The sequence below is a fragment of the Aythya fuligula genome, chromosome 12, assembly GCF_009819795.1.
Source record: "Aythya fuligula isolate bAytFul2 chromosome 12, bAytFul2.pri, whole genome shotgun sequence".
In the NCBI taxonomy this organism is placed as follows: Eukaryota; Metazoa; Chordata; class Aves; order Anseriformes; family Anatidae; genus Aythya; species Aythya fuligula.
Window position 1 is genome coordinate 3,688,328 of NC_045570.1, and position 23,547 is coordinate 3,711,874.

General features: G+C 48.1%; 1 protein-coding gene across 4 annotated transcripts in view; it reads right to left on the reverse strand.

The window, feature by feature from the left end:
* ZNF423 (zinc finger protein 423) overlaps positions 1 to 23,547 on the reverse strand; it is a 208,795-nt gene that overhangs the window by 175,856 nt on the left and 9,392 nt on the right. For 3 of the 4 annotated variants that reach the window (XM_032195621.1, XM_032195622.1, XM_032195620.1), the window contains exon 2: positions 1,150 to 1,209. In XM_032195621.1, the coding sequence (XP_032051512.1) occupies positions 1,150 to 1,209 (60 nt within the window). Of the gene's footprint in view, positions 1 to 1,149; positions 1,210 to 23,330; positions 23,351 to 23,547 lie in introns of those variants that run through there. The other variant, XM_032195623.1, reaches the window with a different exon arrangement.

Consider the following 23,547-nt stretch of genomic DNA (forward strand, 5'->3'; position numbering starts at 1 on the left):
ACACCCTGAGGCCAGCAACAGCACCAACCACCACGGGCACGAGGGGGCCCCAAGGGCACTGCCAGGGCTTGTGGCAGGGTCGGCCACCAAAGAACAGAGAGAACAAGAACCCCTCAGAGCAGCCCTGGCATGGGGAAGGATGTGCCCACCCCACGAGGCACCACGCCGAGGCAGCCCATGCTGTGCTGAGCAGCCAGATGCTGCCTCCAGGAGGAGAAGCCTCCTGCGAGCCCGTCTCCTGGTGACTCCCAGCCAGCCCGTGTGGAACAGGAAGGCAGCACCAACATTGATGCTTGTGTTACTGCTTGGTTTCTGAGCAGCTTTCGTGCCACTGCCGAGACTCGCCGAGAACACCCTTGCCTGTCCCAGGAGGAGGGCACAGTGGTGGCATTATTGTCTTGAGAGTCAAGAGCATCCTGAGAATCTCATAACCATTAAAGACATACCAGACAGTAAAACATCAGCACACATGGCACACAGGGACTGGGACGTGGCTAGTGACTTACCCTGAACTTGAAGTACAAATGGATCTGCCACGTACATTTGTGTTATCAATACACATTACACAGCTACATACAAGCTTGTTTTATCCTGCTGCGTTCCCCGAGCCTCTCTTTATTCATGTTTTCAGTGCAATACAGATGAGCATGTCCCAGACACATGTTTAAGTTCTCTTACTATCAAAGAGACCAAAAGCTGGTTCAAATGTTAAATCTTTCTGCCATGGCAATGTACCACTTTCATCCTCCAGCTCCGACAGTACTTTCCAATTTCCTCCGAGAGAAGAAACACACACATTCCAGTTGAGACTGAAGTTTAAAATTCCTATTAAAGCCGCTTTTATGTAATTAGATTGGAATGAATGTGCAACAGTGCCCATTGCAGAAAACTTCAAAGCAGTTATACTGGAGAAATCGCAACCCGCTTCAGTGTGCCCACAAGAAGGAGGAATGGGTCTCCAGAGGATAAGAGTATATTAGTCTCTGTATGTAATAGATTTTATTGACCATATGGAACTGATATAAAAATTGTGTTGCAGTGGGTAGTCTTGGATTTGAGACAGGAATGTGACATACAAAATACAGTTTCTGTAAAAAGCCTGGCAGCTTTCTGGCAGTTTTTGCAATCAGAAGAACCTAAAATATTTACCTGATTGAGTCACTGATGAGTCCCAGTTCAAAGCAAAATCCGAAGATTCGCCCTCTTCAACTGAAAAAGAACAAAAATATGTTGTGATTGCTAAAACAAACCAACTGGAAAGCAAAACCATCAGAAAACTAGGTCCGCTATGACATTAAGTGTTCTACCAGACTTCTGCGCCAGTGAAAGAGAACTTACTGCTTTCCATAAAATAATTCATACGGCGGAAATTTAGTAGAATTTTTCCCTACATTTTAACCTAACTATGGGATTTCTGCCTGCAGCTTCTTTCTGGATAGCTAACTGTAAGTTTATGTGAAATTTTAATAGAGGTTTAAGTACCCCTAGCTGCTAAAGGTGCATATTTGAAAGTCTGTACATTCACGACAACTTACATGCACAAAATTACCATTGCGAACTTAGAGGTCATTTTTGAGATCCATGTAACGCATCATAGTAAGGAACTGTCCCATGAAGGGAGAATTGCCCAACTTACGTAATTAACACATTAACAATAGTTCTTCCGTGTTCAGAATTAAAAGAAAAAATACTCTTATAATGTGCAAGCGATTTCTGTAATATGGCAGTCATAAATAAGTGCATTTAAGGCTTGATGATGTGAAAGCTGTCAGAGCCAGGTGCTCAGCACTCACAAGCGACGTGTATATAACCTGCCTGTTAGGAGTTATAAAATTTCATTTCATTCTTACAAATAACGAAGAGACCAGCTGACAACAGGCAGGCTAGCTGAGAGCTCAATCCTGCTGTTCCTGAAGTCAGTGGCAGCCTCACTGCTGCCAGACCGTGTGTTTGAAAGCGGTAACTGCAGAAATTCTTCTTTTTAATCATGAAAGTGCATCACCTTCATCTGCCTGCTCTGTCACCACGACACCAAAAGAATTTAAATCACCAGTCTTTATTTCCTGATGAAAAGTATTTATTCCTTGCACTGAACAACCTCTCACCTTTTATCTAAATACTGCTGGATATGAGTACAAGTCCTACATAATTCTGCAACTGAAATCAAAGCCATATTGCAAAGCCCCAAGCACAAGTGCTATTGAACAGGTGGGACGTGTGTGCCCAGCCCTGGAACCTGCTGCAGTGATTATTTACATTGATTATTCACATTTGCATCACAACATTCTTGATTTTATGCTTTTTCTCCATCTTTTCTCTTCCTTTGAGGAATTCCAGCATCCTTTAAACTTGTCTGTGGAGGCTGGTGTCATCGATGACATCAATGAGCTATTAGGAACAGAGGATATAGCTTACACAGGCAGTGCTTTGACAAATTTCGATTTTCTGTTCAGCCCTCACAAGCAGCACACACTGCACAGAAGGGCACAGTGCCGGCCATGGTGGGCTGCAGGTTTATTAACTAGGGGAGAACTCGCCACTTCTGCTCAAAGTCCTACTTCAGACAGCTCTGCTTTTTCCAAAAAGAAACAAATCCATGTTAGCACAAAGGCCATGTCAGGTAATTCCAGAAGGGCAGAAGCCCGTAAGCTGTGAACATCCTGCAGCCACTGGCAGGGACGGAGCGGGTAGGATCACACCTGCGCTATCCTAGGGGCTCGCCTGCCATTTTGTGCTCGGTAAGCCGCCATCTTGTTAACATTTTGACCTATCTCTTAACAGAAAAACTCCGGATATAATATCCTAAGTACAGTTTCCTAAGTACTTATGTATCCTAAGTACAATTTCACTTTCATACAAATATCTCATTTTAACATGAAAATCCACATAAAGTTAGGAGGATTTTGCCCTGACCTAAATAATACTTCAGATACCTTACTCAGACAAGTGGAAGGTTTTAATTTTATTTTTTCCATGACTGATTTTTGGCTAGTTGGTTTGGACAGGTTTCTTTATTAGTTATTTTATGCTGGGTTTTTGTATTTCTTGATATTTTTTCTTAGAAGGAAGAGTGGGGAAAAAAGTCTACTGAAAAGACACAAAGGCAGTAAATTCAGTCACAATCAAGCCGCAGCACACAAGATCAGTGCTGGCCATCAGCAGTTGCAGCCACACGCTGCCTTTCACTTTGGCCAGACCCTGCAGACTGCCCCAGTCCTGGAGCTGCCTTGGGGCAGCCGGCTCCAGCAAAACAGCAATTTTAGGGATCCCCTACACAAGTGCTAAGGGTTGAGCCTGCCTCTGCTGGCATTAACTGGCTCTGCTCCCTAATGACTGAAAAGGGGACAGAGAACACAGACGTGAAGGCGGCGGCTCCTAAACCCGCCCTGTGGCACTGCAGCCCTGCTTTGGGCTGTGGGTTCCTCCCTGCTCTGCGCGGAGCCACCACGCAGCCGACCGCACAGCACCTCCCGGCAAAGAGCCGGCAAGTCTTCCTCTGGCCGCTGCTTGCATCACTGTTCCCTTCTTTTATTTTCATTAGAATTTGTTATAACAAAGGAGAAGGGGTAAAAGGGTGGCTGAGGCTGGGGCTAAGCTCCAGGAGGTCGGGCCTTGCCACAGGCACGCAGTGTGACCATAGGGAGGGTGCTCAGCCCCACCCGGCCTCTGCTCCCTCCCCTCCACGAACAAAACTTTGAGCTGAGAGGTTTGTCTGTGGCCACCTTAATCTGGATGTCAACCTTTATTAGTGAGTCACTGCTTGAACCGGTGTCACTGTGGTTTCACCTCGGCCATGACAGCAAGCAGAAGCCACAGAAATCAGAGGAACAGAACGGGTTTTTTCCTCCCCCAAATCAGCCTGCACAGCCAAACAGCAACAGCTACAGCCTGCCCTCTGTTGTGCCCAGCCATTACGGGCCTCATGGGGAAGCCGGAGCTTTCCTGGGACAGTCGGAGGCTCAACGATGTGATGCTCACGTCGGGGACAGGGAGTCCCACGGCCATGCCTGGGGACAGGCACCTGGGGACCCCCGGGAGGGCATGGTGGGTTGGCAGCAGGTCCTGTGGCTGCGGCTGGGAAGGGTTCCCAGCTCTCGCTGTGGAGAACTGAGGCAGAACCACCCTTGGAGCATAATATCAGCCAGAGTAATTCACTTCAGTTGATTTTTCAGTTAAAGCTTCAGTTTCTTAATATTTTGGCTGTCACTCCTTGAAACCTAGTTTGACTCAGGTGGCCAGTTTGCATTACCACTCACTTTGTGGATGCTATTATTTAAGCAGCCGTAATGGGGGAAAAAAGCCCACGAAGAGGTACAAAGTGTTCGACGTGATTACTTTCACAATACGTAGCACAGTAGAATAACTCCCATTTCATTAGCAAGAAAATAGGCTTTCTGAGACACACCAGACGATCACAGTTGCCGAACCCAGGGACCAGACCCTGGCCCTGTGCTGGCTCACCTGGGGGCACGCAGACATACACCCCACACCCCGATGCTCGGCCCCAGCAGGACACGGGCACAGCGGAGCCCCGCTGCCATCTGGCACATCCTGCAGCCTGGGAACACGGCAGGGAACCAGCATGGTTTCATAGGGAAAGCTGAGATTTCACAGAGCAACCAGAGATGTTGTATCTGCTTCACTGCTCTAAAGCACTAAACCTTCATATCAATGTCCACAGCACAGGATTTCTATATCTAAACCATCAGCTTTTGTGTTTGTTTTTTTGTGTGTGTGTGTTTTTTTGTTTGTTTGTTTGTTTGTTTTGTTTTGTTTTGTTTTTGTTTTTCCCATTCTGCCCCCATTATTCCCCAGCACTGGGGGCCCCACTGCATGCCCCCCAAGCAGAGCAGATGAGGGATCTGGGCACAAGACCCAGGGCAAGGGCAGCACAGCCATGGCCAAGGGGTGACATCGCAGCATGACACTCCTGTGCACCCCAAATATTTGCCTTTTGCCCAGTTGTCTCAGCCATCCTTGGCTCTCCAAGGATGCTGATTTAATTGCTAGGTCACGAGTGCTGCAGGCACAGAGATTTCAGTTCTTTGTGCTCAGAGAAACTTCTGACAGGCTTCAGCATCCATTTCCCCAAGAGCGAGACCATCTATTTATGGGGCTACCATTACCTGCGCTCCATTCACAGCCACAGTGCTTATTTAACACTTTATCACTCCCAGGAAAGAAGTTAACCTTATCAAAGGAAGACGCTTCTGAACCAAATGTTGATTTCTAGATGCAATCAAGCTTTACAAGCGAGCAGCAGCCCTCAGCAATTCAGATGGCATGTGCGTGCTCCCTTATCCTATTACACAGGCTTCGAGGACCGGTTTAATTCTTCTCGTAACACAAAAACTCCCTGATACGCACACTAAACCTCCAGGAACAGTGGCTGTGTGAGGCCTGGCCAGGAGGCATCCCTACACGGGGCTGTGGCGAGGAGTTGCAGTTGGACGGAACCACGCCACTGCCCGCAGCCCGAGCTCGGGCACCATGAACCTGAGAGCCCGAGTGCCAAACACAGGTGCCATGCTTGGAGGATTTTGTCAGATGTTGTTTATGACAGACCGCTCTCAGACAAACTCAGGGAAGTCTCAGTGACGGCTGCGTGTTAGCTGCAACGCACGAGCCGAGATTCACTGCTCTCCCTCTAGAGAAATGCTCCAGCACCAGGCCCGCCTCCCAAGCCACTCACACAACGATCACACATTTTCCCTGACCTGTCCAGGGGTATTTGCAAGCAAGATCTCTGTGACGTTCCCAAATCTTTGGGTTCTTCTCTGCCTTTCAGATGCACACCTCAGTGCTGTCTGACCCAGCCTCTGCTCTGCTGCAGCCTTCACACGAAGCCGTACGCTCCCAAACCCACACACCAGGCTGAGCCCCATGTGCCCAGCCGGGATCTGATCCTGCGAAACATGGAGCAGCTTCGATGCCAGTCAAGTCCAAGGGAGTGAAGGATGCTTAAAACTTTATGGATGGAGGGCTGCAAATCCACCAGTTCCCAGCTGCATGGCATGGCAGCAGCACACAGGCTGTTAGCCATCGTTACGCTGTAAATAGCCAAGTATTTTCCAGGCACATCTTGAGGTGCAGGTCGTGGGGCTTCACGGGGTCTGGGAACACACACCAGAGAGCATGTCCTGGGGCATCCACCTCACCTCAGGAATGGACGGGAAGTGCTGGTGCCTCGCTGCTCATCCTCGCCCACGATCTGTCCCCTGCAGGAGCCCCAAAACCACGAGCTCGCCAGCACCTTTCCCTTGGCACTGTCACTCTCAGCTCGCAGAGGGGACGAGCCCAGCGGCTCCCTCGTCTCTCCCTGCTGCCCAGCCCCGTCAGCCATCGGTGGCCTCTGGCCAGCATTTTCTTCCCCCGTTAAATAGGGGCATTATACATCTGTGCTTTCACAGGCCAGCAGGCCAGGGAATAAGACAAGAGGGCTTACTGACATGGCTTATTTAGCTAGTTCAGAGCCTAAATTTGCACAAGTTCTCTAGCTGCTTTTCTCCAAAGTCAGTTACAGGGCTTGGCAGGGAACGTGGTTTTTGCTGGCAAAGTCAGCCTTTTTGTGCAAAGGAGGGAGGAGTGGGGAAACCCAGGCTGCTGTGCTCAGTAGGTCAGGGAAAAAGAAAAATAAAAAAAAAAAAAGGAAGAAGGATGAGACAAATGGAACAGAATTACAAAGGAAAAATGAGAAAGAAATGCAAAGAAATATAGGAACAGGAAAAGATGCAGAGATGATTAAGGAGAACAAAACAAACAACAAAATAAGGTAGCACTAGCAGGTTTATGCAAAGAAGATCTAATTATGGGTGGCTAAATCCTCCAGGACATTAATATTCCATCCTAATGTGTCTAGTTTCCTCCTTTCCAGACATGGCAGGGAGGAAATGAGAATCACTTAGATACACTGTTTAATGAGCAAATGATGGACGATCACCAAATACAGCCTGCCTGATAAGTATCCATTAGCTCCAGCCCGCACCGTAAATCTGCACGCAGCTAACAGGCCTGGGTCTTCAGCCACCACAGCGAAACTTCATGTAACTGCGAGCACATAACGGGATCCCTCGAAATAAAAGCCTGCTCTCGGTAACAGGAGGCAGGCTGCAGGACATCCATAATGGCTAATCACTGCCCTGCCCGCGGCCCACACACCTGACTCACCGGCCGCAGCATATTTATTCCCAGTGCTCATATTTAGTTTTTGTTTCTAATTCGCAGACTCCACTGGAGACATACATTTCCCATCAAAATCTATTATGTAAATAAATACGAGTGCACGGCGTAATAAAACACAGGCAACGTTTCAGTTTACTCTCAGGATCAGCATCTTAAACGTGCGATACATTAAGCTCGTGGCTCCTAGAAGTGAACAGGCAGATACCTTGTCTGGGTGCTTTTAGAGATCTGGGAGCAATTCTCACCCCCCACCACCACTGCCCTCGGCTCTGAGGCAGATGGATGGGAGCACCCAGGGGTGCCCTGCAGCCCTAGGGGAGCACCCAGGGGTGCTGTGGCAGCCCCAAGTGGGGCAGGGGGCCACGGGCGGGTGGCTGGCAAGGCCGGAGGGAGGCGAGAGCCGGCTGCCTGCGGGCGCGCTCCTCTCTCATTACGTGCATTTCTAAGGCAACTGTCACCATAGTGTCTGCGCCTTCCTTCAAAAATAGATCTACTATGAGTAAACAGCCGTTTTAAAGCTCAAGTGAAACAAAACAGGTGAATCTGACGTCCCCCACGTCGCTCGTAAAACATGTATTTTACTTCAGCAACCAACAGTTTAAATGTTCTCATTCCATCTGGAATGCTGGTGGAGGACAAACCCGGTTACGTGTTGAAATCGGGGGGATCCATTTGAGAAAGCAGAGGAAGGAGGAACTGGCACACCTACAGCTCCACGCCAGGACCCTGTGCCAGGGGGCGATGCTGCAGCCTGAGGGGTGATCCCCTGCTCTGCCAGCAGGCCAGCAGCAGGCCCACGTCCCCAGAGGACAGCGGGGTGAGACGTGTGATGAGTGACGGACCAGGGGTGGGTCAGCAAGCGCAGACGCTGAGCTGCTGCTCCAGCACTCACGGCTCCGATGCCTCCCTTCACGTGCTGAGGAGCACGAAGAACACGGGGCGTACATCGGGAGGCAGCAGAGCCAAGAGCTGTGCCCGGCTTTTTGGTTGCTTTGTTAACCCAACGCAAAGAAGTGGCTGCAACGAAGCGACGTCTCAGAACCAAACCAGAGCACCGCAAAGTTCAAACAAACTGGGCTTCGCTCCGAGGGGGGCAGAGTCTCACCAGACCCATCTATGGCGCGTTTGGCTTCTCCAGTGCGGAGAGGGAAAAAAAAAAAGAAAAAAAAGAAAAGAAAAAGAAAACAGGAAAGAGCACTGTTTTTACATTCAGGCTATAAAGTCTCCCTACAAACAGGACACCTAATAAAATAATTTACATGTGCTTGCCCTATCTTGAGGCAGCTAATGAGGATGCTGAGGGTTCACGTCTAACAGACTGCCAACACAAAGCAAGAAGGCTTTGAAATTAATTTACATGTGCTTTTTATCAAAATAGGAACTAACCCTGGGGAGAACAGAAGTAGACAACTAGGACCTGCAGACGGGCAGCGTGGCTGTAACTCCTTACTCCTCATCCTGCCCTAGTGGCAAGAGACCGTGCCACCCGAAACACCGACCGGGACCACGCGCTGCTCCCCACTGCTGCCGACTGCCGTCACCCCGGCCCGCAGGGTTCCTGCTTCATCAAAGCCTAGTGCAGCTCTGAACTCAAAAGCTGCCTCCTCCTTTCCTCCAGCAGCGAGCAGCAAAGCCTCCCCCAAAATCACTCCTGCCTCATTGCCAATTTTCCCCGTGCGTTTCACTGGGATGGGCAGGAGCAGGCACGGGGCCTCCCATGGCAGCAGCACCCCAGCACCCAGCCACTCGCAGCTTCCCCTCACCAAGCTTTTGGACTCGTGCTCAAGTTCGACATCGCAACAATTCACACCGCACATGTGATAAAAAGAACAGAAGACGACCAAAACAGCAGCGACTGCCTCAGGGGCATGGATGGCATGGCAAGCTGCACAGCCCTGCTCTTACAGACCTCTGCCTCTTCCTCCACCCTCCTCAAAAGCAGGTTTGGGGGTCAGGATGCCCGCACCCCTCATGCCTGTGTCCCCACCGACACCCCATCCAGCACCAGGGCTGCTCAGCAGAGCTGGAAAGAGTCTCCAGCTGGATCTCTTCCCCTCGGCCTAAAGAAATGCACTGCTCCTTGCTGCTAATCCTTCCAACTCAGTGTGTTTTTTTTTTTTTAAATTGGTCAGCTCTGTTTCCAGAGCAGGTAGCACAGGAAAAGGAAGAGAGGAGGCCTTTCCTGACCAGCCACGTTAATTAGAGCCGTGAGGGCTTGGAAAAACCCATCTGGCGAGTGGTGTTATTTCCCCTTACCCCTCCTCTTTGGTGCTGGTCCCCGTCTGAACGAAATGAGTTTCCCAAAGCACAGCCACGCTGGGCTGCCGCTGTGCCGGCTCCACACCCGATGATGGGACAGGGGCAGCTGTTGTGGGGGAGCAGACGTTTTGGGGCTGTTGGCAGGGGTCTGTGGCTCTAGCAAACAGCTCCCTGTGGCTCTTTGTGCATGCAGGCGTGTGCACGCCTCTGTGCGCGGGTATGGCAACACTCCCCAGGCGCTCTCATTCTAATGCTGCTTTCTCCCCAGATGAAAATATACATATTCTTATTAAGAAAAAAAAAATGTGTGAAGTATAAATTTGCATCTATGATCATTTCTGTTTCATAAATTGTACTTTAATAATAAAACAATGCGCTCTTCTGAACTGCCTGATAAACGCTCACAGGAAGGTCAGCCTCTCGTACACAAGCCTCAATATTTTGACGAAGGAACGCACAAGTGGTATAAATTAAATACCACAGGGTAAAATACAGATAAAAGGGTAGATAAAAGCCGGTCCGAGAGCTCACACATGGGGAATCCAGCACCTCCTCCTGCGCCACGAGAAGTGTCTGGGACCCCCCAGAAGGACCCATGGGCAGGGCAGCGCTGCCGGGGTGTCACCACCCCGGCCCGGAGAAGCCCCCCAGCGGAGATTTGTCTCCTTGAAAGACGAGACTTGTGGCCGCATTACAGCGAAAGAAATTACAGTGAGGGAGAGAACGTTTTATATATCACATATATCCCTTCGTAGCGTCAAATTTAATTTGAAGAAAAACCAAGGCGGCCGCCATAAAGTGGAAACTAATATTTTTTATGACCCCTTAACAACCTGTCCTTAGTGCTAACATACCATAAATAAATTTCAACGTCTTGTTATACACGTAGTTTATTTTAAACAAGACTAAAAGGGGAACACAGTTCTTATTGAAAACCGGCGCACACACAAAGAAGGGGGAAAGCTGGCTTTGAAAAACTTAATCCCAAAACCTACTCTTTTCTATTCGTATTAATCTCACAACCTTTCCATCGAAGCGAAACATGGAAAGAGTTTCCAAATATTTTATAATTCTGAATGGATTTCCCCCGTGTAACAGTAATAATATTTTTACAGCTAAAAGATCCACTGATTTAATAAGTGTGATTTGTGTATTTAGAAAATTCATTAGAGCAGACGTTTCCCGACATTTTCAGATTTATTTATTTATTTAGCCTAATTTGGGTACACTACTTCAAAAGAACGCTTAGAGCTTCCCAGTTCCTTAGTCACTCACTAATAACATCTAATAATTAATAAAGACATGTAAATTCTTAACTCCCAGAACTATTCCAAACTTACTATCAGTACGCTTCATGTCATGTCTCACTTATGGATATCTGCATTACTTTGTTTCATAAAACGCTGAAGGGACACGTACTTATCTCGCTCTCCACCACGAGCGAACACCCAGGCACGCTGCAGCCGCTCGGGCGCGGGGCCGAGGCTGCACCAGGCTGCGCCTCCCAGCCTGCAAAGCCTCACAGGCAGCAGCACAGGATCACAGTCCGGGTCGTGCCAGGCTGTGGCCCTCGTGTGAAAACACGCCTATAAAGACGAGGCAGGGGACGTGCGCCTGTTCAGCCCTTGCGCAAAAATGTGGGTGCTACTCGTGGGTTGGGATGAAGGCAGTTTGGGAGGGAAAGCAAACACTGCAAAAGCGGAGCATGAGGAGGAATTCAGGTGCTGCCTCCCACCGCAGGCAGATGTTCCACCACGGCCAGGAGAGCGGAGCCACCACACACAACGGGTGTGCCATCGCTCCCAACGTCCCCGCTGCTCCTTCCTCTCCCCCTGCTTCTATCACGAGCACACTCCGTGGCACAGCAGAGCTGGGGTCCCTCAGCATCCCTCAGCACCCCAGCCTGCTCGCTGGTGGGCAGGGCACGGAGCAGAAAGGACTGGGCTCCGGGCAAGCACACTCAGCAGCAGCTACGACATCCGCCTGCTATCAGCAGTTTTCATCACAAATCCAAAGCAGAGCGCCACAGGAGCTACTAGGAAGTAAATTAACTCCGTCCCAGCCAAAAGCAGGGTGGGCGAGTACATCTGGACAGGAAAGGCCCAGCTGAAAAGTATAAAAGCCCCGGACAGCAGCTCTGAAAGCATCTGTGGAAACAAAGAGGGCACCGAGGGCAGCAGCAAACACCCTCATTTTCCTCCTTACAGCCCCTTCTGCACCTGCCTCCAGGGTTATTAAAATCCCTATTCCATGGATGGGGACCACGGGGAATAACATCAGCTCAATCCATCTTTACTCGGAGGCAAATTATTTTGTGTCTACTCCTCTCTGACAAGTGCTCTTGTCAGTGCTTTGTGTTCTGTAACGTTTCTGTGTCATATTTATTTGCTTGTTTTGATTTCTGGTCCTCTGTCGGAAGGAAGGCTGCCAAGAACGTAAGTCCTGTCTCTGAGCAGTCCTGCTGAGCCTGGGAAATGGGGCGTGGGCACTTCCAGACGCAGCAAAAGGCAGTACGTTGACAGAAGCGTCCCTAAAGAAACACAACTTGCACCAAGTTTTGCATTTGAAGTTCAGTGGACTACACGAACAGTACTTGGAAGAAGACTGAGAAGAGCCCCAGTGTCCTAAAGAAGAGGGAGCACAATGGGTATTATGAAGCGACACCCGAGTAAGCTTCCCACACCAGGAACACGTGCAGGTGCAAGGTTATTCACACACGGACAAACCGCAGTCTGGTGGTAATTTCACTGCATGCGAGACAAGTCCCCCCAGATTTCAGCTGTTTCTATCACAGCCTCCCATAATCTGCAAGTCTCTTCCTCAAAGCCAAACAGAAAAAAAAAAAAAGAAAAAAATGCACCAAAGCTCCTTACCTTTCAATACAAATAGCTTTCTTCCAATCTAGCCACTATAAAAAAGTGTTCTGATAATTAATTTGCACTCGAGGCAAACAGGGTTACTTAGCCGAACTAATGTCTTTTCCCTGGAAAGTTTCACCCATAGCCCAGGGGTCAGTGAAGCAGAGTTCCTCTACAAATTTTTATGACATCTGAATATATTTCCCATCCACACTTGTATTCTTCCCTGTTAACGAGATTTCTCTGTTCTCTTGGTTTTCTGCTAGAGTTACACAACCTTATGGAAACCCTGCAGTAATAGGAGCCCTATTTGCGCTCAGCCCATGCTAATTCGTGCTCCTCGACTCAGGCACGCTTTGGCCATGCATACGCCGGCACAGGAACAACTCCCAGTCCCGCTGACAAATGAGCTCTTTAAATAATAATACTGCAGAAAGGGGATCGACTGCCTCCATCCCTTCTGCATGCATTATGGACTTCGCGGCGTTCTGGGAAGCCATCACTTTGTATTAGTGCTGACTGGTTTCAGGGATGGGCTGTTAAGGTGAGCGTCAGTCAAGTGGATATAAAACTTGCCATTGATCAGAAAGCTGACCCTGTAATCGATAACGGTGCAGACATCCTTCCCCCTCCATCACACTAGTTATTTGTCTAAAAATGTGACTTCTTTTAAGACAAGGCTTTGTGATAGTCTACTTGGGATGTGGCAGATGAAAACTTTTGTTGTAGATAAATGCAGTAATCACCAGAATTTGACTGCGCTCAGGAAGCCTTGAGCTGGCCACCACCCAGCACCACCAGCCCCATGGGGGCTTCCCAGTGCCGGCACCACCACAGGATGAGCACCCTGCCTGGCCTTACTCATCCCTGTGTCTTGGGGGCACACAGCCGAGCACCCCACAGACTAGTAAAATTGTGTCTTAGGCAAGATTCAGGGCGAGGAGGCAGCGGACACCGTACTGAAGTCTGGACAGTTCTGCTCATCTTTCCCCAGAGTGTCCGACACCTGGAAAAGCTGGCATGGGCTGTAGCTCCTTAGACCTTGTGTCTAAGTGGGGGGAGGAGTAGGGGGGAGTCTCCCACTGTTTTTAACGCATGCCTGTGCATTAGTATTTTTAAGAATAAAAAAAATATATTTTCTAAATGAGTTATTCTTTTTCATACCTGGGCTTACGCGATAGATACTGCTCAGAACCACACATCAGTCTCCTAGAGCACCACACCTCCACCCACTAATCTGAACCCAGATACTGCTTTATGAAGTCTGCGTTTAGGCTGGTGGCACGAGTAGGAGTGTGGAGTGAAGGCTTCAGCCCTAACCAGGCATCGCTCACCTACCTGGGCACAACCCGAGCACAAACCAGCAGCAGGGTAAGCGCTGCACAGCCCAAACGCTAACAGGGCACCCGGCCCTCTGAAAGGACAGAGCGGAGGGGAGCATCTGCAGCGATACCATTTACAAACCCCTTCACTTGGTGAAATGTCACCAAAGCAGCGCCTCCCACACGCCCCGTGTCCACACCCCCCACAGCCGGCTCCGAGTGCCGTGACACCCCCAGTACCTTGGTTAGCTGCAGATCGTCCCCCGATGGCACGCGTGCTGACATGGCTGGGTTGGTAATATTGCGTTACTCAGACAGGTAATTAACTTCATTTAAAACTAACTGGAAACAACACCGGTTAATATTCCTTGATCTCTGTTACTGTTGTACTGTCATCAAACCACCAGCTATAAGTTAGCAGTCAGTGGGGAAAAAAAAAAACAAAAACAAAAACAAACAACCGAACTTCTGGCAGCCAGAACCATTTTCAAAATCAAAATAAGAGCTTTTAATAACTCCAAAATAGCGTGATGTGTTTTGAACAACAGCTTTTCATTTCAGTAAGCTTATATTATAGTATGTGTCTCCTTGAACTAAGAGATCATTTGTTTAAATTGCTTGATTATACATAATGATCCTTCTCTTATAAAAGAAGATTCAACATTGCCACTGGGGGAGAGGGTGGAAAAATGCAGAGAATTTTACAAGAAAGAAAAACAGCTTACAGCTCTTGCAGTAATAAAACATTAAGAAAATTTTCATTTGACTGTTGAACAAAACAGCTAGAAACATCTCGTTCTACCACAAATATTAACACTAACTCGCCATTCACAGGGAATAATGTACAGTTTTGATCAAGCTATAGAATCCACAAGCTCACAAAATATTTAATTTTAAATATATAGCATAGAATTACTCCAACAACTTTTGCCATCACCTCCTGCCACTCTACATTTCCTAAACCTCGAGCCTAATTCACACATGAAGTCAGAGTATTTTAGTTTTAACCTAATAGCAATTGGACATAATTTAATACAAATCTGCCAAAAAGGGTACAGTTTCAAAGCAGTCTTTTACACTTTTACGGTCTGAAATGAGAACAAACATTTTAATTTCATAAAATTTGAGAGTGAAAAAAATGAAATCGTTTACCAGCAAGTCAGAGAACAGCTTACACGTACATTACAAAAGTCTGCTGAAAAGGTCCCACAGGGCAGACAGGAAAAATAAGAGCTTACAGAATGAAAGTCTGGCAAAGAGGTAACTTTTAAGAGGCAAAAACATGGATTTTGTGTCTCCCTACATTTAATTGAGCTAATTGCAGGACAAAAAAAGATGGGCCCTGCTCCCAGATGAGAAAAGGCTGGCAGGGAGCGATGTGCTGATCCCGGGGATGTTGCTTGCTGCTCTGGGTCCTTCCAGCGACACGGGAGCAGCCGCAGGTTGCCCACGCTTGTCTGGCCGACTGCAGCTCTCACCGGCACCTGGCGAGCCCTCACACTGCCACCAGCAGCCCCCCCAAACGTCCCCCATGGATCAGGGAGCTTCGGGTGCATCTTGCCAAGGGAAAAGGGAGGGAGAACCATCAGGGAAAAGAAGTGAGCTTTTGGAGAGAGGTCTTGGTGACCTACACATAAATATGCAAAGCCAAGGAGAATGCCAAAGCCTTTGTACCATCCCCTCCTCCCCTGTTCCCACCAGACATTACTGCCTCCTGAGCATCACTCACCGCCTGTCCGTGTGCCTTACGCAAGGTGAGAACAAGACAAAGATGCTCCACAGCTGCAGCCAGTGCGTGCACGGAAGGGCCAAACCAACTGCAGACATCAAAGCTCTCATGTCTTCAAATAACAGAATTGCCATCACAGCGACATGTACCCGAAATGCTGCTACTTCTTGTGCTAAACAACCAGGGCACCATTTTCACAGCGCGTGCAGCTCAGTGCTGGCTCCCACCAGGCACTCAAACGTGATGCGATATATGCATAGCTTCAACTTTTTTAATACGGAGCACCTAGTTCAGGGCTGTGTAACTATCTGGTGGCCCAGGTTTTGCACTGTTGTCTGACACTTCCCAAATATTCCAGCCCCTTCCTGGCTACCCAGTCCGCTCTTTTCGGAGCAGTGGCTGCTGAGCAGGGCAGCTCCCATGGGCAGGCCCTGCAGCTGCCACAGGATGGTCCCACCATGGCCAGGGCTGCCAGCCTGTGCCCCAGCCTGCCGGGCAGCTTGCTCACCCGCCCAGCCCCTCTGCACAGCCAGGTTTCGGCAAACGAAGGGTTCAAAAAAAAAAAAAAAATTAAAAAAAAAATTGACCTTTCAGAGTTGCAACTTGGCTTGCAGAACTTCCCCACCCCATCCTGAAACTGCTAAACATTTACATTTTTAATTCAATGTACAAAAATAAACAAGCACCAGGAGTTACAAACAGCCATGCTGCAGTCCCAGGCAAGCCCCTCCCGCTGCTCCCCAGCACCCAGTCCCTCCTGCACCACAACCAGGCTGCTCCTGGACCCAGCCGGGCACCGTGGCCAGGACCAGGGTGCACCCACGACCCCTGCCCAGGGCTGTGCAGCACCAGCCCCTCGCTGCTACCCCCAGCACAGATACCAGCTGCTGCCCCAGCACCGAGTACAGGCTGGTATGTGCCCACCCGCACCCATACCGACACAGGGATGAGCACCTGAAGGGCAGCCCTTCCCTTCTCATTTCAATGAAAGCTGTTACTAAACATTTTTCTACAAGATTGGATTGCGTTCTCCAAGTGTTTCAAGGTATCCAGTGGTTTTCATGGAGAGTATAGAAGACAAAGTCACCTGTACCACCACCTTTCCAGCAGCAATATGCACGTATACCCTAACACATGCATTTTGGCTGAGAAACTGGTAAGTCCCCTAGACAATAACAGCACACCTTCATTAAGTTTCTCTTCCAAGCCCCAAGGATGGGAGCCAGTAGAACACTAAATGTATGTGGAAGTTTTAAGGTCAGCATTGTGTAAATCCTTGCCTTCGGTGTCCCATCAGCAGTCAGCCCCTGCCGGTGTCCCCAGCCCACCAAGGCCACGCATCCACTAATGCTCCTCCCTGTAAGGATGCTCTGCTTGGCCAATGCCCCAAGCCACAGCAGGGACCCCATGGTGGCAGCCACAAGCACCCTGCAAACACCAGGGCACAGGAAAGGCAGAGAGCACAGCAGCAGTCAGGAGACACCAGGTGCCAGGGGGTCAGTGGGCTTGGAGAATATGCGATTTGAAAAATAATTAACTGGGCCATGAAACACTGCCATCATTTCCAGTATTAAAAATATAATCTTGCATATTAAAACAAATCAACTGAAATCCAATTGATAACTCAGTGTCCTCAGTATTTCCTCCAGACAGCTAATTTAATTAATCTTTTTGTTCTCTTGGATATAGATTTTAGATTTGCATTCTGCCATCAGAAAATAGCTTGTGCAATACTACAGGATCCTCACAAAGCAAATACATTTGTACACGGATTGGATTTTATTCCCTTGGCTGAAATGCTGATCATTTAGAAGCAAGAATGTTGCTGCCGCACACAGGATGTCACTCAGGATGTGACAGTTTCCTCTTGTTTCAAGCTACTTTTTGAAAAAAAAAATCCTTCTTAAATTAGAAACAAAGTATTGCTTTTGATCAGCAGCAGCAGAGACTGCAAGCACGCTGGGCCCGATCCGGTTATCTGCAAATTTCACTTTCAACTCTGACGGAAATTAAATGGAAATTAAACACGGTGCGGCAGAATTGCTTCCCTACAACGCGGTCGAGGCGTTAGGCCCGCTGCCGCACTGGTGCCACTCCTGCCCGCGTTCCTGGGGCCATCAGGGCCCAGCCCCGCAGAGCAGGACCCCCAGGGCCGCTGGCCCCAGCAGGGCTCCTCTGGGGCTGCACGGCTTCGGCCCGAGGAGACAGCCTGCCGCCGAGCTCCTTGCAAGGGGTCAATTATTTTTTTTTCAACACGAGTACGATAAGACATCCCTCCCTTTCATTCAGCTACACTGGCTTCATTGTTGCCTGGTTATTTTGAAGCTCAAGCGAATACGTGCAAATAGAAGAATCCAGTAATGCAGAGGCACAGACCCGAAATTGCATTTTGTGGGAACGTTTGAAAAAGTCAGGCCAGACTGCAATTTTTCCAGGTATTTCCAAGGCAAATCTGGATTGGACCCAAATTTGCAGTGGACCCTAAATTAGCTGCCTTTTCTCAACCTGTGCAATCCTGATAACTTAACTTGAGAGGGGCACATCCCATATTGCTTCAAAACTCACTTATCCCTGACTCTCCTATGTTTGTCTTGGTAGAACCGTGCTTGAATAACCCATTTGTTGGGCTAACATAACATTTTGCTTGGCTTGCAAGCTGTATCTGGGTAAACGCACATTTCCCCATCTCATTTTTTGATCGTTTTCTTCTGCAGGCATTTAATTGGGCTCACAAAGATGTTTGCAGAAGTTTAAATGAGGCATAGTTAGAGCTTTCAAAAATACATATAATTACCCACACCTACAATTTCTAAAGAAAAAATAAGTCTACATAAGCAACGATCCTGAAGGGCTCAGCGGGATATTTGCAAAGTTTCAGTTAAACATTAGTGGCAGCGCGTTTAGAGCTTACAGCAGATAAAGAGACATTCACAGAAGCCAGCAACGTAACATTTCCACATTAGTATCATCGCATCACCACCTGAACCCACCGCAGCGGTGCAAGGACCGAGGAACATGGGCGATCTCTTCCCAAGAAGCTGAACTCTGCAGTTGTGTGGGGCGTTATCCAGCTCTTTAGAAACGGTGATGCGGCCATACGTCCTGTCCCTCTCCCAAACAGTAATGGGACTCACAACGAGCAAAGTACCACGCTGAAGTGAGCCAAACGCAGAGATTTTTGCAGAATTCAGGCCAGTGGCAAAGCCTGATAGCTGGGCATAAGGCAGGGCCCTGACGTTACTGTCACAGAAAGCAGTTGGGCACACAGAAAGGCAGGACCTCGTCTGCCTGATGAGAGCTGAGGGGACAGAGAAAGCAAGCTCAGAGTGCCCGGACAGCCTCTCACACTCATTTGCTGATCAACAGAAATCCCCGTAAAATAAATGGACATGGAGCTGTATAAGCTTCTGTCAAAAGGATTCAAGGGATAAAGAGGGTTAGACCAGTCTGAACTAGAGCCCTGTTCTGCAGGGCTGTGGGCTGCTGGTAACGGAGCGCAAAGGAGGTGAGGAATCGCAGAACTTCTCTTCACTAGCAGCAACAGCACCGATCCTGCAGGAAAGCATGTGGCACTCCTCCCCATGAAGGAAATCCCTCCAAGGCAGTGCTGGAGCCATCCCTGCTCTCACTTCACCTCACGCTCTGCACCCATGGGGCAGCCAGGCCCAAGGAGATCTGGTGAGGGCACCACCACCACGCTGCCCCCACTGCACCCCGTGCCCCTGCTGCAGCCATCACAGGGCGAGACCAGGGTGGCAATTCCTCTTACTCTGCAGATTGGACATTTTTCTTAGATTTCTGTGTGCCTTCAAATATTCCTCTCATAAACTGACTATAAACCAAGTAAGGACTCCATAATTCCTAAAAGAAACTTTTTTTTTTTTTTTTTAAAAAAAAGAGGGATGGAAGTGGGGAGGGAAGAGCGTAAAAAAAAACAAAACAAGCAGGTATATTTCTTGTGGGATATGCACTACAGATGAAATGCAAAGTGAGTCTCACCCTCCCTGGAGGGTCTTTTTTCAAGAGGGAGAATAATAATAATGTAGTAATAATAAGCACTTATATAGCGCTTTACATTTTCAAAGCGCTGTGAAAACATCAACTAATGGGACATGGTAGAATAAGTAGTGTCTAAAATGAGTTTACGTACTGCATTATATTTTTCTACAAAGTGGTTGGGACTGTTTTTAAAATTAAATTCCCTTACATATTGATACTTGTGCAAATGGATTCTCTGCTAAAGCAGTGCAACAACAACATTTCTGTATTAGCTATACTTCACAACTTGCATATTTCCAAATTCTGTTTCAAAGCGAATTGTTTACATAGCTTCATAGTCAAAAAGCATACTTTGTTCTAAGAACAATAGGTGTGTTAATCAAGTCCTTAGGATAATGCATCAGACACTTAGAGATACATGCCAGTGTTTTCTAAGAAAAAAAGTTTGTTTGTTTTTTTAAATGTATTAAATCAAAAGGAGTTTTTATGAGAGAAATAAAACAAATATTAATGGTTCTCCATATTCCTGCCCTGAAGACAGAATATAGCACACACGGCCTCCTCAATAAGAGGCTGCCCACAGAGGACAGATGTCTCTATAAGGGACATTGTAAAGTAAGCATCACTTTCTAGTTTTTCCATGTGAATTCTACTCTATAAAACTAACTTTCTAGAACAGGGAAGATGAAACAACCAAAAAGCAAACCCAAATATTATGGCCTGAACCATAATACCAGTGTTTCATTTCACTTTTACCTATCCAGGACCTCAGCATCCAATACATTCACTTTCATCTCCAAGGGTCACTGCTATACCCTCTTTGCACAGAACCAAAACGGGAAAAAAAAGAGGTATAGAAAAGTTGACACACACACACACGCTCACCAGTGGTTTGTGGCAGAGGTATGAAGAGAAGGTGGGAGGAAGCAGAGAAACCCAACTTAACTCTTGCTTGCCAGCCCATAGTATCTCACTGCTGTACAAGCTTTCCACTCCTTATTATCGATAGCTTGCTGGGGAGCAAACCTGGGTGCTTCTGTCACAAGCCACAACCCACTGTGCTACAGCCACATAGGCTCAGAACAAAAAGGCTGCACAAGACCGAAGTGATCGAAGGACTTTTTTCCCCCCCTGATCGCTCAAGCTAAGAATCAAACGCAAGTCAGAAAAATGCATGCTGAATATATCTACCTTTAGGCATGCGCTTAACTGTAAGTATATGAGTAATCCCAGCGGTTTCAGTTTTGGGGATTTTAATAGTTGTATGGTTTTCATAACTACAGGAAAAACCCTTTCCAACAAACTGCCAGTGCGACTCCCTGTTGTACTACACCACAATTACTGGAACATATTTGGTATTTCTCAAGAGGTTCAGATAATGAAGAATCCTCCAAATTTTCTATTAGCCCAAACTTAGGAATTCTGCATCAGGGAGTTAAGAGCAGAACAGACAATGTATGTTAGGTATTGCAAAAGAGAGGCAGAAATATTTATAAAATTTAAAGCTTTTTTCTTTTTAGTAAGGTTGTTCGAGAGCCCAGACTGCAGCCCAACCAATGCTATTGCACAAGCACGCTGAGTTATATAAAGAGCTTTACTTTTACTCCTTTATCTGAGACATTTGAACATTTCTTCATATTTTTCAAACCACAATGTTTTCCCACATCTAAACAAGACTAAAAACAAATAGGAAAACAGACAAAAATCCTATTTTATTCTTTGATGTGTCATCAGTTTAACACTGAATCACGAGCTTCTACCAAAAAAACAGATCAGTATTTACAGTTGCAAAGAATTTTATTTTTTGAAAAATGCAAGGAAAGGTACAATGCCTAGGTTGCTTTGGGGGTTTTGTTTGTTTTCTTACTGGCAAACAGCCGGTTCTTGTATTTCTGATGACTACTTGTATTTCCTATGACTAAAAACAAGCAAAAAAGAAAAAAAAAGAGCCCTTTCGCAGCAGGGAAAGCCACGTAAGTTTGCCATATCAGAAATATTCCCAATAAGAAAGCAAATGGTTGCAACCAGTGCTGCGCTAGTAGGGGCCATGCACACCAACAGCTCGGCTGGCCCAAGGACACTTGCTCTGGGCAGCAGCCTTTGTCCTCGGCAAGATCATTGCTGCTTTGCAATTCCAGAAACGCTCGTGAGCCTGTACACTAGGTTACTGGGCACAGCAGTATTTGGGTCAGCCATAGTCAAAATGCTCAGAGGAGCACAGTTGTAAATCAGCAACAAGAACTGCAACTCACCACCATAAAACCACCCATTTGGCCTCATACGTGCAACGGCAGCACAGCCTATGGTGAGAGCTGCACACGGATAATAAATCTCCCTTTTTCTTGAGAGGCATAATCTAATTTATTAGTGGCATTATCTTCACTCAGTTGGGGTGGAGAAGAGGATGGCTCCTCAGCCAGGTCTCCTCGTGCGGGGCAGCTGCCAGGAGCCAAGAGCCCCCAGACAAGCTCCAGCCTGCGGGGCCTCCCCTGCTCCCCCAGACCTGCCCCCCCATAAACCTGGGGCCCGCAGGCAGGAGCAGAAAGCGGTGGTGGCAGCACAGCACAGCAGATCAGTGCTGCCACCAGCACGCTGCGAGGCCTGCACTGCTGCCAGCAGCGCGCTGCCCGGCCTACACCGCCTTTCTCTCACAGCGGTTACGACACAAAGAGTGAAACGGTGCCACAGCCGGCACCACCACGTGCTTCAGAGAGGTGCTAAGGTGGTGCCGACATGGAGCAGTCCCTCCAAACCCACCAGGATTTGTCCCCACGCTCCCCCCAGGCCTGGCTCAGCACAGGCCGAGCGGCAGCAGGCATTCCAGGCAGGGCTCTCATGAGGAGGGGGCGTTGGAGGGTACTTTCTTGATATGACAACAGCAGTTTAAAAAACAACCTTCACATGAAAACAAACCCGTTGGGGCGTGCTAATGCAAGAGAATCGAGTCAAGCCCGACAGCAGACAGCAAGGCAGACGGGGGAGCAGATGCAGGCTGCCTAATAAAAGCCCACCGCTCCCCAGCGGGCAGGGACTGCCCTCCTGCCAGCCCACTGGGGCTTCCCAGCACTTTCAGAGCACCCCAGCAGGATGGCCCCGTGTGTTTCCTCCTCCCCGTCGGGGCCCACCAAGAGCAGCCATGGCCAGGGTCCTGCTGGTCCCTCCTGGCCCACCCAGGCCCCTCTCCCAACAGCCCTGCAGCTGTTGTCTGTACCACGAGGAGCAAAACCACCAGAGGCTGAGGAGAAAAACCTCAGTCAGAGGGCTTCCAGCTGGGTAAGGAGGCCAACCTGAAGCCCTCCCCACAAAGCAAAGCTTCCCAAGGAGATGCAGAAAGGGAAGCAAGGCTGCTGAAGGGACTCCACCAACAACCTTTTCACAGGCTACAGGTACGAGGAAGGCTGGGCTTCATTTTTTTTCCAGACAGAAAGCTTGCAGCAGACCCTGCTCCCGCAGGCAGCAGCTCTGACACAACCCACGCACAGCCCCCTTGGGCACCCCCCAGTGCTTTCCGACCTCCACCTTTAAGTCCCACTCCAAATTTACTCACATTAAGATGAAGAAAAACAGCAGCTTTCTTTTGAGCATTTATTGAGGACAAAAAAAATAGCCACTAAAATAAACCAAAACAGAGCTTTAAAGCAGGTCTCATGTATCTGTTATTAAGCAGGAAAGAAAAAAGCTTTAAATCAAGGGGACCACATCAATGGACTCCACACACAAGTATTAGGTGAGACTCAGTACCAGATCTGAAGGCAAGGATTCAGTTTTGTTTTAAAGAGGCTCAGAATACATTGTACCACACTCCCGACTGATGTTCAGAATCTAACTGAAAGTACTTATTTATCTTTAAGAAAATCCTTTCAAGGCAACAACTTTCTGACCCAGACTTGGCTACTACACTCTACATAAACATCAGTGCCAGAAACACACCATTTTTGCCAAACAAATCTAGAGGAAAAGAGATGCCATTCACACACAGACCTCCTTCTCTACTTCTCCATCCCAGGATTTTCAGTACTCTGCCACATCCCACATGCCCTCTGGGGGAACAGTCTGGTCAGTAAAAGCAAAGAAATTACGAAGGGCAAGGCATGCCATTTTCCTAGAAATAAAGGAGACCATGAGCAAATCGGCTGGCTAAGACATCTCCACAGAATTCAGCAATAAATAATATACAAGCTTGGCATTACTGTGCATG